At 51.3% G+C, this 20138-nt stretch overlaps 1 protein-coding gene across 19 annotated transcripts in view; it reads right to left on the bottom strand.

Moving 5' to 3' along the window:
• Nucleotides 1–20138, bottom strand: part of OTOF (otoferlin) — a 298562-nt gene that overhangs the window by 153561 nt on the left and 124863 nt on the right. For all 19 annotated transcript variants that reach the window (XM_077291809.1, XM_077291810.1, XM_077291826.1 and 16 more), the window contains one exon: nt 17864–18081. In XM_077291809.1, the coding sequence (XP_077147924.1) occupies nt 17864–18081 (218 nt within the window). The remainder of the gene's footprint in view (nt 1–17863; nt 18082–20138) is intronic.

Raw genomic sequence — 20138 nt, 5'->3', positions numbered from 1 at the left:
GCGGTAATACCTCCCCTGTCCAGCAGGTGGCAGTGGTAGCATACAGTCAGGTGGTAATACCTCTCCTGTCCAGCAGGTGGCAGTGGTAACATACAGTCAGGCGGTAATACCTCTCCTGCCCAGTAGGTGGCAGTGGTAACATACAGTCAGGCGGTAATACCTCTCCTGTCCAGTAGGTGGCAGTGGTAGCATACAGTCAGGCGGTAATACCTCTCCTGCCCAGTAGGTGGCAGTGGTGGCATACAGTCAGGCGGTAATACCTCTCCTGCCCAGTAGGTGGCAGTGGTGGCATACAGTCAGGCGGTAATACCTCTCCTGTCCAGCAGGTGGCAGTGGTAGCATACAGTCAGGTGGTAATACCTCTCCTGTCCAGCAGGTGGCAGTGGTATCATACAGTCAGGTGGTAATACCTCTCCTGCCCAGTAGGTGGCATTGGTAGCATACAGTCAGGCGGTAATACCGCTCCTGCCCAGTAGGTGGCAGTGGTATCATACAGTCAGGCGGTAATACCTCTCCTGCCCAGCAGGTGGCAGTGGTAGCATACAATCAGGCGGTAATACCTCTCCTGCCCAGCAGGTGGCAGTGGTAGCATACAGTCAGGCGGTAATACCTCTCCTGCCCAGTAGGTGGCAGTGGTAGCATAAGGTCAGGCGGTAATACCTCTCCTGCCCAGCAGGTGGCAGTGGTAGCTTACAGTCAGGCGGTAATACCTCTCCTGTCCAGTTGGTGGCAGCATACAGTCAGGCGGTAATACCTCTCCTGTCCAGTAGGTGGCAGTGGCAGCATAAGGTCAGGCGGTAATACCTCTCCTGCCCAGCAGGTGGCAGTGGTAGCATACAGTCAGGCGGTAATACCTCTCCTGCCCAGTAGGTGGCAGTGGTAGCATAAGGTCAGGCGGTAATACCTCTCCTGCCCAGCAGGTGGCAGTGGTAGCATACAGTCAGGCGGTAATACCTCTCCTGCCCAGTAGGTGGCAGCATACAGTCAGGCGGTAATACCTCTCCTGCCCAGTAGGTGGCAGTGGTAGCATACAGTCAGGCAGTAATACCTCTCCTGCCCAGCAGGTGGCAGCGGTAGCATACAGTCAGGCGGTAATACCTCTCCTGTCCAGTAGGTGGCAGCATACAGTCAGGCGGTAATACCTCTCCTGTCCAGTAGGTGGCAGTGGTAGCATAAGGTCAGGCGGTAATACCTCTCCTGCCCAGTAGGTGGCAGTGGTAACATACAGTCAGGCGGTAATACCTCTCCTGTCCAGTAGGTGGCAGTGGTAGCATACAGTCAGGCGGTAATACCTCTCCTGTCCAGTAGGTGGCAGTGGTGGCATACAGTCAGGCGGTAATACCTCTCCTGCCCAGTAGGTGGCAGTGGTGGCATACAGTCAGGCGGTAATACCTCTCCTGCCCAGTAGGTGGCAGTTGTGGCATACAGTCAGGCGGTAATACCTCTCCTGTCCAGCAGGTGGCAGTGGTAGCATACAGTCAGGCGGTAATACCTCTCCTGCCCAGTAGGTGGCAGTGGTAGCATACAGTCAGGCGGTAATACCTCTCCTGCCCAGCAGGTGGCAGTGGTAGCATACAGTCAGGCGGTAATACCTCTCCTGCCCAGCAGGTGGCAGTGGTAGCATACAGTCAGGCGGTAATACCTCTCCTGACCAGCAGGTGGCAGTGGTAGCATACAGTCAGGCGGTAATACCTCTCCTGCCCAGCAGGTGGCAGTGGTAGCATACAGTCAGGCGGTAATACCTCTCCTGCCCAGTAGGTGGCAGTGGTAGCATAAGGTCAGGCGGTAATACCTCTCCTGCCCAGCAGGTGGCAGTGGTAGCTTACAGTCAGGCGGTAATACCTCTCCTGTCCAGTAGGTGGCAGCATACAGTCAGGCGGTAATACCTCTCCTGTCCAGTAGGTGGCAGTGGCAGCAGACAGGCGGTAATACCTCTTCTGCCCAGTAGGTGGCAGTGGCAGCATACAGTCAGGCGGTAATACCTCTCCTGCCCAGTAGGTGGCAGTGGTAGCATAAGGTCAGGCGGTAATTCCTCTCCTGCCCAGTAGGTGGCAGCATACAGTCAGGCGGTAATACCTCTCCTGCCCAGTAGGTGGCAGCATACAGTCAGGCGGTAACACCTCTCCTGCCCAGTAGGTGGCAGTGGTAGCATACAGTCAGGCGGTAATACCTCTCCTGCCCAGTAGGTGGCAGTGGTGGCATACAGTCAGGCGGTAATACCTCTCCTGCCCAGTAGGTGGCAATGGTAGCATACAGTCAGGCGGTAATACCTCTCCTGCCCAGTAGGTGGCAGTGGTAGCATACAGTCAGGCGGTAATACCTCTCCTGCCCAGTAGGTGGCAGTGGTAGCATACAGTCAGGTGGTAATACCTCTCCTGCCCAGTAGGTGGCAGTGGTAGCATTCAGTCAGGCGGTAATACCTCTCCTGCCCAGTAGGTGGCAGTGGTAGCATACAGTCAGGTGGTAATACCTCTCCTGCCCAGTAGGTGGCAGTGGTAGCAGTCAGGCGGTAATACCTCTCCTGCCCAGTAGGTGGCAGTGGTAGCATCCAGTCAGGCGGTAATACCTCTCCTGCCCAGTAGGTGGCAGTGGTAGCATACAGTCAGGTGGTAATACCTCTCCTGTCCAGCAGGTGGCAGTGGTAGCATACAGTCAGGCGGTAATACCTCTCCTGCCCAGTAGGTGGCAGTGGTAGCATACAGTCAGGCGGTAATACCTCTCCTGCCCAGTAGGTGGCAGTGGTAGCATACAGTCAGGTGGTAATACAGTCAGGCGGTAATACCTCTCCTGCCCAGTAGGTGGCAGTGGTCGCATACAGTCAGGCGGTAATACCTCTCCTGCCCAGTAGGTGGCAGTGGTAGCATACAGTCAGGCGGTAATACCTCTCCTGCCCAGTAGGTGGCAGTGGTAGCATACAGTCAGGTGGTAATACAGTCAGGCGGTAATACCTCTCCTGCCCAGTAGGTGGCAGTGGTGGCATACAGTCAGGCGGTAATACCTCTCCTGCCCAGCAGGTGGCAGTGGTAGCATGCAGTCGGGTGGTAATACCTCTCCTGCCCAGTAGGTGGCAGTGGTAGCAGTCAGGCGGTAATACCTCTCCTGCCCAGTAGGTGGCAGTGGTAGCATACAGTCAGGCGGTAATACCTCTCCTGCCCAGTAGGTGGCAGTGGTAGCATACAGTCAGGTGGTAATACAGTCAGGCGGTAATACCTCTCCTGCCCAGTAGGTGGCAGTGGTGGCATACAGTCAGGCGGTAATACCTCTCCTGCCCAGTAGGTGGCAGTGGTAGCATGCAGTCGGGTGGTAATACCTCTCCTGCCCAGTAGGTGGCAGTGGTAGCAGTCAGGCGGTAATACCTCTCCTGCCCAGTAGGTGGCAGTGGTAGCATCCAGTCAGGCAGTAATACCTCTCCTGCCCAGTAGGTGGCAGTGGTGGCATACAGTCAGGCGGTAATACCTCTCCTGCCCAGTAGGTGGCAGTGGTAGCATACAGTCAGGCGGTAATACCTCTCCTGCCCAGTAGGTGGCAGTGGTAGCATACAGTCAGGTGGTAATACCTCTCCTGCCCAGTAGGTGGCAGTGGTAGCATACAGTCAGGTGGTAATACCTCTCCTGTCCAGTAGGTGGCAGTGGTAGCATACAGTCAGGTGGTAATACCTCTCCTGCCCAGTAGGTGGCAGTGGTAGCATACAGTCAGGCGGTAATACCTCTCCTGCCCAGTAGGTGGCAGTGGTAGCATCCAGTCAGGCGGTAAAACCTCTCCTGTCCAGTAGGTGGCAGTAGTAGCATACAGTCAGGTGGTAATACCTCTCCTGTCCAGCAGGTGGCAGTGGTAACATACAGTCAGGTGGTAATACCTCTCCTGCCCAGTAGGTGGCAGTGGTAGCAGTCAGGCGGTAATACCTCTCCTGCCCAGTAGGTGGCAGTGGTAGCATCCAGTCAGGCGGTAATACCTCTCCTGCCCAGTAGGTGGCAGTGGTAGCATACAGTCAGGCGGTAATACCTCTCCTGCCCAGTAGGTGGCAATGGTAGCATACAGTCAGGCGGTAATACCTCTCCTGCCCAGTAGGTGGCAGTGGTAGCATACAGTCAGGCGGTAATACCTCTCCTGCCCAGTAGGTGGCAGTGGTAGCATACAGTCAGGTGGTAATACCTCTCCTGCCCAGTAGGTGGCAGTGGTAGCATTCAGTCAGGCGGTAATACCTCTCCTGTCCAGCAGGTGGCAGTGGTAACATACAGTCAGGTGGTAATACCTCTCCTGCCCAGTAGGTGGCAGTGGTAGCATTCAGTCAGGTGGTAATACCTCTCCTGCCCAGTAGGTGGCAGTTGTAGCATACAGTCAGGCGGTAATACCTCTCCTGCCCAGCAGGTGGCAGTGGTAGTATACAGTCAGGCGGTAATACCTCTCCTGCCCTGTAGGTGGCAGTGGTAGCATACAGTCAGGCGGTAATACCTCTCCTGCCCAGCAGGTGGCAGTGGTAGCATACAGTCAGGCGGTAATACCTCTCCTGCCCAGTAGGTGGCAGTGGTAGCATACAGTCAGGCGGTAATACCTCTCCTGTCCAGTAGGTGGCAGTGGTGGCATACAGTCGGGCGGTAATACCTCTCCTGCCCAGTAGGTGGCAGTGGTGGCATACAGTCAGGCGGTAATACCTCTCCTGCCCAGCAGGTGGCAGTGGTAGCATACAGTCAGGCGGTAATACCTCTCCTGCCCTGTAGGTGGCAGTGGTAGCATACAGTCAGGCGGTAATACCTCTCCTGCCCAGCAGGTGGCAGTGGTAGCATACAGTCAGGCGGTAATACCTCTCCTGCCCAGTAGGTGGCAGTGGTATCATACAGTCAGGCGGTAATACCTCTCCTGCCCAGTAGGTGGCAGTGGTAGCATACAGTCAGGCGGTAATACCTCTCCTGCCCAGCAGGTGGCAGTGGTAGCAGACAGTCAGGCGGTAATAACTCTCCTGTCCAGTAGGTGGCAGTGGTAGCATACAGTCAGGCGGTAATACCTCTCCTGCCCAGTAGGTGGCAGTGGTAGCATTCAGTCAGGTGGTAATACCTCTCCTGCCCAGTAGGTGGCATTGGTAGCATACAGTCAGGCGGTAATACCTCTCCTGCCCAGTAGGTGGCAGTGGTAGTATACAGTCAGGTGGTAATACCTCTCCTGTCCAGTAGGTGGCAGTGGTAGCATACAGTCAGGCAGTAATACCTCTCCTGCCCAGTAGGTGGCAGTGGTAGCATACAGTCAGGCGGTAATACCTCTCCTGTCCAGTAGGTGGCAGTGGTAGCATACAGTCAGGCGGTAATACCTCTCCTGTCCAGTAGGTGGCAGTGGTAGCATACAGTCAGGTGGTAATACCTCTCCTGTCCAGCAGGTGGCAGTGGTAGCATACAGTCAGGCGGTAATACCTCTCCTGCCCAGTAGGTGGCAGTGGTAGCATACAGTCAGGTGGTAATACCTCTCCTGTCCAGCAGGTGGCAGTGGTAGCATACAGTCAGGCGGTAATACCTCTCCTGTCCAGCAGGTGGCAGTGGTAGCATACAGTCAGGCAGTAATACCTCTCCTGCCCAGTACGTGGCAGTGGTGGCATACCTCTCCTGCCCAGTAGGTGGCAGTGGTGGCATACAGTCAGGCGGTAATACCTCTCCTGCCCAGTAGGTGGCAGTGGTGGCATACAGTCAGGCGGTAATACCTCTCCTGCCCAGTAGGTGGCAGTGGTGGCATACAGTCAGGTGGTAATACCTCTCCTGCCCAGCAGGTGGCAGTGGTAACATACAGTCAGGCGGTAATACCTCTCCTGTCCAGCAGGTGGCAGTGGTAGCATACAGTCAGGCGGTAATACCTCTCCTGTCCAGTAGGTGGCAGTGGTAGCATACAGTCAGGCGGTAATACCTCTCCTGCCCAGTAGGTGGCAGTGGTAGCATACAGTCAGGCGGTAATACCTCCCCTGTCCAGCAGGTGGCAGTGGTAGCATACAGTCAGGTGGTAATACCTCTCCTGTCCAGCAGGTGGCAGTGGTAACATACAGTCAGGCGGTAATACCTCTCCTGTCCAGTAGGTGGCAGTGGTAGCATACAGTCAGGCTGTAATACCTCTCCTGCCCAGTAGGTGGCAGTGGTATCATACAGTCAGGCGGTAATACCTCTCCTGCCCAGCAGGTGGCAGTGGTAGCATACAATCAGGCGGTAATACCTCTCCTGCCCAGCAGGTGGCAGTGGTAGCATACAGTCAGGCGGTAATACCTCTCCTGCCCAGTAGGTGGCAGTGGTAGCATAAGGTCAGGCGGTAATACCTCTCCTGCCCAGCAGGTGGCAGTGGTAGCTTACAGTCAGGCGGTAATACCTCTCCTGTCCAGTTGGTGGCAGCATACAGTCAGGCGGTAATACCTCTCCTGTCCAGTAGGTGGCAGTGGCAGCATACAGTCAGGCGGTAATACCTCTCCTGCCCAGTAGGTGGCAGTGGTAGCATAAGGTCAGGCGGTAATACCTCTCCTGCCCAGCAGGTGGCAGTGGTAGCATACAGTCAGGCGGTAATACCTCTCCTGCCCAGTAGGTGGCAGCATACAGTCAGGCGGTAATACCTCTCCTGCCCAGTAGGTGGCAGTGGTAGCATACAGTCAGGCAGTAATACCTCTCCTGCCCAGCAGGTGGCAGCGGTAGCATACAGTCAGGCGGTAATACCTCTCCTGTCCAGTAGGTGGCAGCATACAGTCAGGCGGTAATACCTCTCCTGTCCAGTAGGTGGCAGTGGTAGCATAAGGTCAGGCGGTAATACCTCTCCTGCCCAGTAGGTGGCAGTGGTAACATACAGTCAGGCGGTAATACCTCTCCTGTCCAGTAGGTGGCAGTGGTAGCATACAGTCAGGCGGTAATACCTCTCCTGTCCAGTAGGTGGCAGTGGTGGCATACAGTCAGGCGGTAATACCTCTCCTGCCCAGTAGGTGGCAGTGGTGGCATACAGTCAGGCGGTAATACCTCTCCTGCCCAGTAGGTGGCAGTTGTGGCATACAGTCAGGCGGTAATACCTCTCCTGTCCAGCAGGTGGCAGTGGTAGCATACAGTCAGGCGGTAATACCTCTCCTGCCCAGTAGGTGGCAGTGGTAGCATACAGTCAGGCGGTAATACCTCTCCTGCCCAGTAGGTGGCAGTGGTAGCATACAGTCAGGCAGTAATACCTCTCCTGCCCAGCAGGTGGCAGCGGTAGCATACAGTCAGGCGGTAATACCTCTCCTGTCCAGTAGGTGGCAGCATACAGTCAGGCGGTAATACCTCTCCTGTCCAGTAGGTGGCAGTGGTAGCATAAGGTCAGGCGGTAATACCTCTCCTGCCCAGTAGGTGGCAGTGGTAACATACAGTCAGGCGGTAATACCTCTCCTGTCCAGTAGGTGGCAGTGGTAGCATACAGTCAGGCGGTAATACCTCTCCTGTCCAGTAGGTGGCAGTGGTGGCATACAGTCAGGCGGTAATACCTCTCCTGCCCAGTAGGTGGCAGTGGTGGCATACAGTCAGGCGGTAATACCTCTCCTGCCCAGTAGGTGGCAGTTGTGGCATACAGTCAGGCGGTAATACCTCTCCTGTCCAGCAGGTGGCAGTGGTAGCATACAGTCAGGCGGTAATACCTCTCCTGCCCAGCAGGTGGCAGTGGTAGCATACAGTCAGGCGGTAATACCTCTCCTGCCCAGCAGGTGGCAGTGGTAGCATACAGTCAGGCGGTAATACCTCTCCTGCCCAGCAGGTGGCAGTGGTAGCATACAGTCAGGTGGTAATACCTCTCCTGCCCAGCAGGTGGCAGTGGTAGCATACAGTCAGGCGGTAATACCTCTCCTGCCCAGCAGGTGGCAGTGGTAGCATACAGTCAGGCGGTAATACCTCTCCTGACCAGCAGGTGGCAGTGGTAGCATACAGTCAGGCGGTAATACCTCTCCTGCCCAGCAGGTGGCAGTGGTAGCATACAGTCAGGCGGTAATACCTCTCCTGCCCAGTAGGTGGCAGTGGTAGCATACAGTCAGGCGGTAATACCTCTCCTGCCCAGTAGGTGGCAGTGGTAGCATACAGTCAGGCGGTAATACCTCTCCTGCCCAGTAGGTGGCAGTGGCAGCATACAGTCAGGCGGTAATACCTCTCCTGCCCAGTAGGTGGCAGCATACAGTCAGGCGGTAATACCTCTCCTGCCCAGTAGGTGGCAGCATACAGTCAGGCGGTAATACGTCTCCTGCCCAGTAGGTGGCGGTGCAGCTTCCCGTCGGCCATGTTTGCTTCTATGTTGCTATTTTCTCACCAAATATTAAAAATATAAAAAGTGTAACAGTTTTTCTCTTCCCTTTCCCGTGGAGGACGTGATTGGATCTAATAACACGATTTGTATCACAATTCCCATTAACATGACACTTCACACCATTCCCCAGCAGGGGGAGGCGTCTGTGCCGTCCGTCCGCTGAGGCTGGATTTTGGCTGGGGGGGTGCAGACCTTACACCTGCAGGGAGGAGCCGCACAGTCCGCAGGGTTCATTCTCCGGCTCCATCTAGTGGCAGGTGCGGAGAAGTGCGATGAGCCCATCATCTGCTGTCACTAACCCCATACAGGAGCGCTGACCACCAGTCTGACAAGCAGGACAAGGCGCACGGGGCTGTCACACAGCTTTCCCGGATCCCTGAATAGTAGATCTCTATTATATGGAGGACAGAAGAAAGCGGAAATGTGCAGACAAGAAAACCAGCAGGAAAAGGCTGGAAATAACTGAGGTTCAGGGGGTTCATGGCACACACTGGGCCCCCAACACCGCACACCATGCAGCACCTCGACACCGCACAAAACCCCGACACTGCGCAGCACCCTGACACCACACACTGTGCAGCACCCCAACACCGCACACCATGCAGCACCCTGACACTGCACAGCACCCCGACACTGCGCAGCACCCTGACACCACACACTGTGCAGTACCCCAACACCGCACACCATGCAGCACCCCGACATCGCACAGCACCCCGACACTGCACACTGTGCAGCACCCCGACACTGCGCAGCACCCTGACACCACACACTGTGCAGCACCCCGACACCGCACACTGTGCAGCACCCCGACACTGCGCATCACCCTGACACCGCACACCGTGCAGCACTCCGACCGGCTACCTGGACAACAGGGAGCACTGGCTGTTGTTATCCCCCTCGCCCACGTCATCTTCACTGTTATAATCCCCATCATCTTCATCCCTGAGGACAGGAGCACAACGTCAGCACTGTGCAGCGGTATCATAAAGGACAGGATTAGATACACCCGCTCTACAGAGAGCATCACACATGACAGAGCTACATACAAAGCCTAGCAGCACAATGTGGTTTAGAAATGCAGCTCAGCAGAAGGATCACACAGGGCAGGATTAGATATCCGGCTCAGCAGACAGTATCACATGATATCATTATATATAGTGGACACAGCAAGGGTGTGGAGGAAGGCGCTCTTTGGGTCAGATGAGACCAGACGAGAACATTTTGAGATAAATGCAAAACACTATGTGTGACGGAAAACTAACACTCCACATCACCCTGAAAACACCATCCCCACTGTCATACATGGTGGCAGCATCCTTCTCACCACCACCAGTGCTGCAGCACACCGACCTCCTGTCTCTTCCCCATTATCCCAAAGAATGCAAGTCCGCAAGGACAGGGTCCTCTCCTCTCTGTACCGGTCTGTCATTGTAAATTTGTTTACTGTTAACGATATCTATAACCCTGTATGTAACTCCTTCTCATGTACAGCACCATGGAATTAACGGGGCTATATAAATAAATAATAATAATAATCCTGCTGTGGGGAGGCTTTTCTTCAGCAGGGGCAGGGAAGGTGGTAAGAGGTGAGGGGAAGATGGATGGAGCTAAATACAGGACAATCCTGGAGGAAAACCTGTTAGAGGCTGCAGGACACTTGAGACTGGATCATACGTTCACCTTCCAGCAGGAGAACGACCCTCAACATCCTGCCAGAGCTACAATGGAGGGTGTAGATCAGAGCATAGTCCTGTGTGTGAGCGGCGCACTCAGGGTAGCAGGATAGGATTAGATGCAGCTCAGCAGACCGTATCACACAGGGCAGGATTAGATGCAGCTCAGCAGACCGTATCACACAGGGCAGGATTAGATGCAGCTCAGCAGACCGTATCACACAGGGCAGGATTAGATGCAGCTCAGCAGACCGTATCACACAGGGCAGGATTAGATGCAGCTCAGCAGACCGTATCACACAGGGCAGGATTAGATGCAGCTCAGCAGACCGTATCACACAGGGCAGGATTAGATGCAGCTCAGCAGACCGTATCACACAGGGCAGGATTAGATGCAGCTCAGCAGACCGTATCACACAGGGCAGGATTAGATGCAGCTCAGCAGACCGTATCACACAGGGCAGGATTAGATGCAGCTCAGCAGACCGTATCACACAGGGCAGGATTAGTATGTGACTGAAAGCTCCTGGGACCAGCGCGGATATTCTGTCTGGAGCTCCGGATCTCGGCCTCTCTGCTCCGGCCTCCGCTCCTCCATTATCAGGGGCGCCTCAGTGTAATTCGCCTCTTATCTCTTTACCTTCTGAGCCTGATCTGCTGCCAACAGCATCCGCAGAACACTACCGGCCATTACAGAGGTATCTGCCAGGAGCGAGGTCTCCGCGGCCCGGAGAGATTGGATTATCCACGGCCCACTCCACTTATGCTGAGAGATGAGGTCATATTTAGAGATGGGTGAACCCCAAGGGTAAAGTTCGGGACTGCACTGGACACCTAGTGTGTAAGCATGGGATCAGCAACCCGAACAAAGCTGCCAATCAATCAGCTTTCCCGTGTGGGCACGTTCAGGTCAATCACAGCCATGTCAAGTATTGGCCAGCACACAGTGTAAAAAAATAAACATGTGGGGTCTTATTCATTTTTGATAACCAGCACAGACAAAACAAACAGCCCCACAACTGTTCACTTTATCTTGGCTGGTTATCAAAAATAGAGGGGTCCCCATGCCATTTTTAAAAAATTATTTAAATAAGTATTACAAATATAATGGGGTGCGGTCTGCCACCTACATTTTTTATAACCAGCCAAGGTAAAACAGACAGCTGGGAGTGTAAAAAAGCAGCCCGCAGCCCCCTAGAAAAGGCGCATCTATTAGATACACAATCAGACACAGCGTTTCCTGCACTACCGCACAGATGACCGTGTGGGAATCGCCGGATGTTCGGGGCTCAGGTTTGGGCACAGTTTGTCTCTCTGCAGCTCCCAGCTCTCTGGAAAGTGCCTGCAGTGTAAAGAATGGTGGCTTTCATTCCAGAAACCTCCATTCTTACACAACAGGCTGCTTTCAGGGAAAAAAACATTATTCATATATATGGACAGCGGCATCAGAAATGGATTCTTCTTGTCCCCAAATTCTCCCTCTGGGGAGGGGAAGGTCTGGGCGACCCCCTGTCCCATGAAGGGGTTCTTCTGACTCTTGTTTTTGGTTTCCAGTGCGCTGTGAGACTCGTCATACAGGAGACCGGTGGTTATCGGGAATCAATGCTGCCGCCATCGATCTGAACGTCGCCTGTAGCCGGCTGTAATCAATGACGAGCGCGGCGGAGGGGAGTATCATTACCAGACGCGAGACGGCGCAGAGATGTCACTCCTCATTAATCACACATAAAAGATTGCACTGCGCCCTCTGGGGAGCGGGGACAGTGCACTGGGAACACCCGAAGTGCCGCCATACACTGCACTCAGCCCCCCTATATCTGCAGGATGGGACGCTGTTCACCAACACAAGGGGGCGCTAATAGCTACAAGCTGCTCCTATAATATGGAATCATTCTGACAGATTGTCAAGGGGGACAACCTTCTGCTACATCTGCTCTGCTACATCACTATGCCCCCACACTACTACATCCACTCTGCTACATCTGCTCTGCTACATCACTATGCCCCCACTACTACATCCACTCTGCTACATCTGCTCTGCTACATCACTATGCCCCCACTACTACATCCACTCTGCTACATCTGCTATGCTACATCACCATGCCCCCACACTACCACATTCACTCTGCTACATCACCATGCCCCCACACTACCACATTCACTCTGCTACATCACTATGCCCCCACACTACCACATTCACTCTGCTACAACTGCTCTGCTACATCTCTATGCCCCCACACTACCACATCCACTCTGCTACATCCACTCTGCTACATCTGCTCTGCTACATCTGCTCTGCTACATCACTATGCCACCACACTACTACATTCACTCTGCTACATCTGCTCTGCTACATCACTATGCCCCCACACTACTACATTCACTCTGCTACATCTGCTCTGCTACATCACTATGCCCCCACACTACTACATTCACTCTGCTACATCTGCTCTGCTACATCACTATGCCCCCAAACTACTACATCCACTCTGCTACATCTGCTCTGCTACATCACTATGCCCTCACTACCACATTCACTCTGCGGCATCTGCTCTGCTAAATCAATATGCCCCCACACTACTACATCCACTCTGCTACATCACTATGCCCTCACTACCACATTCACTCTGCTACATCTGCTCTGCTACATCACTATGCCCCCACACTACCACATCCACTCTGCTACATCTGCTCTGCTACATCACTATGCCCCCACACTACTACATCCACCCTGCTACATCTGCTCTGCTACATCACTATGCCCCCACACTACCACATTCACTCTGCTACATCACTATGTCCCCACACTACTACACTCACTCTGCTACATCTGCTCTGCTACATCACTATGCCCCCACTACTACATCCACTCTGCTACATCTGCTCTGCTACATCACTATGCCCCCACTACTACATCCACTCTGCTACATCTGCTCTGCTACATCTCTATGCCCCCACACTACTACATCCACTCTGCTACATCTGCTATGCTACATCACCATGCCCCCACACTACCACATTCACTCTGCTACATCACTATGCCCCCACACTACCACATTCACTCTGCTACAACTGCTCTGCTACATCTCTATGCCCCCACACTACCACATCCACTCTGCTACATCCACTCTGCTACATCTGCTCTGCTACATCACTATGCCACCACACTACTACATTCACTCTGCTACATCTGCTCTGCTACATCACTATGCCCCCACACTACTACATTCACTCTGCTACATCTGCTCTGCTACATCACTATGCCCCCACACTACTACATTCACTCTGCTACATCTGCTCTGCTACATCACTATGCCCCCAAACTACTACATCCACTCTGCTACATCTGCTCTGCTACATCACTATGCCCTCACTACCACATTCACTCTGCTGCATCTGCTCTGCTAAATCACTATGCCCCCACACTACTACATCCACTCTGCTACATCACTATGCCCTCACTACCACATTCACTCTGCTACATCTGCTCTGCTACATCACTATGCCCCCACACTACCACATCCACTCTGCTACATCTGCTCTGCTACATCACTATGCCCCCACACTACTACATCCACTCTGTTACATCTGCTCTGCTACATCACTATGCCGCCACACTACCACATCCACTCTGCTACATCTGCTCTGCTACATCACTATGCCCCCACACTACCACATTCACTCTGCTACATCACTATGTCCCCACACTACTACACTCACTCTGCTACATCTGCTCTGCTACATCACTATGCCCCCACTACTACATTCACTCTGCTACATCTGCTCTGCTACATCACTATGCCCCACACTACTATATCCACTCTGCTACATCACTATGCCGCCACACTACCACATTCACTCTGCTACATCACTGTGCCCCCACACTACCACATTCACTCTGCTACATCACTGTGCCCCCACACTACCACATTCACTCTGCTACATCACTATGCCCCCACACTACCACATTCACCCTGCTACATCACTATGCCCCCACACTGCCACATTAACTCTGCTACATCACTGTGCCCCCACACTACCACATTCACCCTGCTACATCACTATGCCCCCACACTGCCACATTAACTCTGCTACATCACTGTGCCCCCACACTACCACATTCACTCTGCTACATCACTGTGCCCCCACACTACCACATTAACTCTGCTACATCACTATGCCCCCACACTACCACATTCACTCTGCTACATCACTATGCCCCCACACTGCCACATTAACTCTGCTACATCCCTGTGCCCCCACACTACCACATTCACTCTGCTACATCACTATGCCCCCACACTACTACATTCACTCTGCTACATCACTGTGCCCCCACACTACTACATTCACTCTGCTACATCACTATGCCCCCACACTACTACATTCACTCTGCTACATCACTGTGCCCCCACACTACTACATTCACTCTGCTACATCTACTTCACTGCTACATACACTACATCTGTTCTGCTACATCATTATACACTCACACTACAACATTTGCTTTGCTGCTCCTCTCACACCATTACAAATCCTCTGTCTCTGCACTCACACTGCTACATCAGCTCTGCTACCTCCACCTCACTGCTGTACACACTACATCAGCTCTGCTACCTCCACCTCACTGCTGTACACACTACATCAGCTCTGCTACCTCCACCTCACTGCTGTACACACTACATCAGCTCTGCTACCTCTACCTCACTGCTGTACACACTACATCAGCTCTGCTACAGCCACTTAACTACAATAACACCTCCGTTTCCGCTCGGCTACATCTATTCTTCTGCTAGATTCACTTTATTGCCATTTGTTATTTACCATAAGAACAAATGAAGCTGCGCAGTGAGTAAGGGAGAAGGGACCTCCACAGAGGGGAGCGCGCCCCCCACCACATTAACCCCTGATCCTTGTAGCCCTAATAATCCCAGCGGAATAAAAACATAACATCTGCACTTTCCCGTTAGTAGTGAATGGTCAGTAATGAGGTCAGCATGGATCGCCTTATTGCACTGCTCTCACTGTAAAGAACGCTTCGCCATATTCTTCTATTAATGACGGATCCAAAGAAAGAGAAATCCCCTGAACAACCTCACAACACAAATCACTCACAATTAATGAAATTCCCTTCCTGATCCCAGTGATAATGACCCTGAATCCGTCATAGATCTACAGTCATGGATTAGACCTCTCAGTACCGGCAGTCATCACCACCTCGCACTGCTCTTACTGGAGAGAAGCCTTTCCTATATTCCTACAGTGATGATCATTTCCTATTACCCCTATTGTTGATGGATCCGCCTTCCCTCCACATGCATATGATCGGCCTGGTACAGATTTATACTCATCGTAGGTCTGATCTAGGCCCAGGGCGGCACCAACAAACCTCCTAGGCCAGGATGTATAGATACCAGGTAAATGAAGACCTAGCCTATGATTAACAACCACAAATATCATATTCTCTTTTCATGAGTCCTAAAATATGTATTTGCTTTTGCAGCTTCTGCCTGACATTGAGAGAAGGGGACAATAATGGGGTCCGTACAGACCCCAGTTTTCATCTAGATCCATGGGGCTCTTGGAGGACAGATGTGGACGAGCCCTTTAAGCTCCATATTCCTGATACCAGCCCATACTGCAGTACGGCTATGTGCAGCTTCCCCTCCCGCGGCCCCAGCCTGGACTCTGGTAGGGCCACAGAGACCGGACTTTGATGGCCGCTTCATCTTCTCTGTGTGACGGACGGCGGCTTTTGATTTATGCTCGCTGGCAATTATCCTTCACATTCAGAAGAAACTTTCTTGTAAGAACACAAGAGTCTCCACTGGTCTGTCGCATAAAACCAAGAGCGAGGGACCCGCAGACGGGAGGATTCAGAAATGAAAGCTCCTCCGTAAACGGTGATGGTCGACAGAGATGGAATATATTAAAAATGAGAAGACGGCCAAGATTAATAAAGGATGAAAGAGAAGAGGAAACTGAGGAAGAACATTAATCCGGAAATTTAGAAATCCTTTTCATTACTGATCTTTTTTTTACCAAGTCATGACTTAAGCTCCGGAGCTGAAATCAAAATTCGTCCAATTCCTTAAAGAGGACCTGTCACTTGTCATAACTTCTTTACCTGGGGTAAATGCCGCTGTTTTCCTGAATCCGGCGTGGTCTTTCATTTCTTCCTGTGCCTCTGCGTTCCCGAGTTATGGCCTCCTCTTTTCTGCATGTGATTCTGGTATTTTAATGCCAAGTAGGCGTGGTCCTCAAAGAAACGCCCTCAGCAGAGCTGAAGACCACTCCCACTTGATAAATAGACAAGATTTATATGCAGGGAGGATAAGACCGTATCTCCGGAACGCAGAGGCACAGGAAGAAAAGAAAAATATCTCCGGATTCAGGAGAACGGCGGCTTTTATACCAGGTAAAAACATTATTAGGTTTATGGTAAATGAGGGAAAGGGATTTACACTGAGGGAAACGTGACAAATCACAATATTTTTACTTTTGGAAGTGACTGAAGTAATAGACGATGGACTCGTTGCCATACAACCTTCTACTCAATGGGAGACATTGAGGTTTTGTGCAAGTCGTGGTAAAAGTGGGATTTCACCATCACTCGAGGGGTCACCAAATGGAGGAGCCCGAGCCTTACACAGTCAAATACCCAAGGTTTAATATTTCATCTTAGAACCGAATGAGAAGTGATAGACCCTGGTGGTAAGTGATCAGCTCCGAAGCCATCGGTTCAGATCCCAGGCCCATGGGGGTCTCCTCTGTTATTCTGGGGGCCCATTTGTACTAAGTCCAAGTATGAGATGTCTTCTACTCACGGTGAGCTGTGAGACCAAGTAACGCCAGGACTAACATGAGCAAACCTTCACGAGAGGTCCCAGATCACTGGAAAAGCCGGATCTGCCCAGACGGACAGCAAACAAGGGAGAGAAACAATCCTCCAAACATTATAAACACAAAAGACCCCAGAATATTTGGCTCTCATCCACTTACACAATATTTTTTTATGAAACTAAAATGAAAAGCTAGGAAAAAATAAATTAATAAAAAGCTTTGTATCTTCAGCTCCTAGGCAATTCTATGTGTCACCATGGTAACAGACTACAATCCAGCCCTGTGTAGTCTGATCATGCAGTCACACTTATCTTTTATCTCTTGATTATCGGGCGGGAGAAAGTTCCTCTACAGGACCGGAGTACACAGGATTTAATACTTTGTTGCTATAGAGACACATACATTTGCTTGGAAGATGTACGGTAGATTAAAAGAATAATAGATCTCATAAGAAAAAAAAAAAATATATATATATATCGACTTGTTTTATTTTTTATTATAAGTATATTGGGATGATAAAAATGTTGGTTGTAAAGGTGCTCAAATCCCTCGAAGACGAAGATGAGATGTGTATTGACAAACCAGGAATATCCAGGGTATTTCTTTATATAATCTAAGCCAAAGAAGCCATAGTCACTTGTATTAATTCCCTGAAGCTCCCGTTTGGCTACTTATTTGGTCCCCGCTGATTTCAACTTTCTGTCCCATCGCTACACATCAGAAATGGCCACAGAGCCAACCCATGACCATAGCCATATAGCCATGTGTTTGGCCGTGAATCAAAACAGGACCATGAAGTAGAGACTATCAAGACTGGGAAAGCTTTGGGGGATGTAATCTGAGGCTTTTAAAAATAATTTTTAACCCCCTGTAGATCCCTTTAAGGGCATTCCTAAACCTTGGACCAAGACGTTTAGAAAAGGTGAAGTAAGAGGACAATCTCAAGACTCAGGAGAATGCCATTGAGATGCCTACAGAACCGAGAACATCTCATCTTTCTGCTCCGACTTGGAGAATCAATGGCAGCGGAGGGGACGATGATCATTCTCCACCCCATATATGACTGTGGTGGACGTTACCTTCTGAAGACCCTCTCTCCTGATTGCAGGCTGTGGTGGGATCTTCCCGGGGAAACCACTGAGTTATTAGTCTGTCCAGAAAGCAGGCTGTCCGTCTCTAGATGGAAATTGCCGTCCACTTCACCTCTCATATGAGAATTGTCCAAAAATTCCCCGTCGTTCCAAGCTCCCACCGATCCGTCCATGGTCTGGTACCTGATCTCGATACTGACGCTGGTCTGAAAGACATGAAGGAAATCGGTTGAGAGAAACATCATCTTATCAGTAGACTCAAAGAAATTGGATCTTCGCGCAAAAGTCTAAAAAATTTACCAAAATTTGCAAATAAAATATTTTCAGGTTGGACAGAGCTGTGGTTTTCTATAATTTTTCTTTAGGGTTAAGTGTTGGAAAAAAAAAATTGTGATTGTGGTCAGGGATCAATGACTGTTTGTATTTTGTTTTTTTCTTGGTCGTTAGTGATGATTGTATCATGGCTTCATTCTCATGTGGGTCTATGGAGGTGGCGGATTTCTCACTCCAAGTGGATGTTTTTTCCAGGCATTAATCTACCGACAGATGTAAATATTAATGTTATAATATATTAATATGTTAAATAAATATATATATATATATATATATACAGAGAATTTTTTCACAACTTTTGTTTTCCTCACTTGCAGCCATAGACCTCAAAGCAACACCCTGCGATTATCTCAGGATTATATTGGTGATGACTGCCCGAAAGAGCACAAAAAAATAGTTACAGAAAGTTGGAGGGTGCAGAGGGAGTCAGGGCCTCGACGCGCGATCGCACTGCTTCCACAATACTATTTTATTTTTTGTTTTGCTGGGCAGCAGAGACCAGCAAGGTAGCAGAAAAGCAGGACACACTAACAAGTGGGAAGCTTGTATGGGGCATCATACTTTGGGGGCATACTGGGCATCATGGGTGGGTATCGTACTGTGTCTGGGGCTTCATACCGTGTGCGATCATTGTGGGGGGATTTATACTGTGTAGGGGCACTGTGGTGGTTTTATATCATGTGGCCACCCACATGAAGGGGGTGCATTCTATACTATTTATGGGGCCTTGTAGTGGCTACATACTGTGTGGGGGTACTCTGGGGGGGTTTATACTGTGTGAGGGGCACTGTGGTGGTTTTATAATGTGTGGGTGGCACTGTTGTGGTTTTATATCATGTGGCCACCCACATGAAGGGGGTACATTCTATACCATATGTGGGGCCTTGTAGTGGCTACATACTGTGTGGAGGTACTCTGGGGGGGGGGGGTTTATACTGTGGAGGGGCACTGTGGTGGTTTTATACTGTGTCAGGGGAGGGAACGAGGGGTACTCCATACTGTGTTAGTGGCACCCAGAGTTTTATACTGTCTGAAGTGTCTTGTGTGGGATTCATGCATCTATATACTGTGTGTGGGCACTGGGAGTGTTTTATTCCGTGTGTGGGGCCCTGTGGGGGCTGTGTGCTGTGGGTCGATGGGGGGGGCAATTTTGTGGCTTCATACTGTGGGGGGCTTTATAATGTGTGGGTGGCACTGTGGGGCTTCATACTATGTGGGGGTATTGTATTGTGTGTGGGGGCTTCATACATTATGTGGGGAGCACTTTGTGGATTTCACACTGTGTGGGGGTATGGTTGGTTTTTTATACTGTGTCATGCCCTGTGGTGGCTTCATACTATGTGGGCTACTATGGGGAGTTAATAATATCATGGCCTCTCCAGCTTCTCCAGGCCAGCTCCCTCTTCCATGAAGGTGGCTGCGCCATCAGCATCACTCCAATAGATGAAGTGGGCCACAGCTTGGCCCAACTTACTGTAGAGGAGCAGACAATATGGCGGACGGCACCCAGCAACCAATCACAGTCCAGCTGACATCAATACAGTGGTAGACAGAAAATGAAAGCAGTGAGGTGATTGGTTGCTGAGGATACGGCCATAACGTCCTCTGCCAGTCTGCACTGGTTTGTTTACATGAGGACCAATGGTCCTTAGATACTCAGGCACCCATAGCAACCAGTCAGTATCACACAGGATAGGATTAGATACACCACTCAGCAGTCAGTATCACACAGGAGAGGATGAGACACACAGCTCAGCAGTCAGCATCACACAGGATAGGATTAGATACACAGCTCAGCAGTCAGCATCACACAGGATAGGATTAGATACACAGCTCAGCAGTCAGTATCACACAGGATAGAATTAGATACACGGCTCAGCAGTCAGTATCACACAGGAGAGGATTAGATACACAGCTCAGCAGACAGTAT

The sequence above is a fragment of the Ranitomeya variabilis genome, chromosome 2 (genome assembly GCF_051348905.1).
Source record: "Ranitomeya variabilis isolate aRanVar5 chromosome 2, aRanVar5.hap1, whole genome shotgun sequence".
Classification (NCBI taxonomy): Eukaryota; Metazoa; Chordata; class Amphibia; order Anura; family Dendrobatidae; genus Ranitomeya; species Ranitomeya variabilis.
Note: the sequence above shows the minus strand (reverse complement) of the source record. Positions and strands in the feature narration are given on the sequence as shown.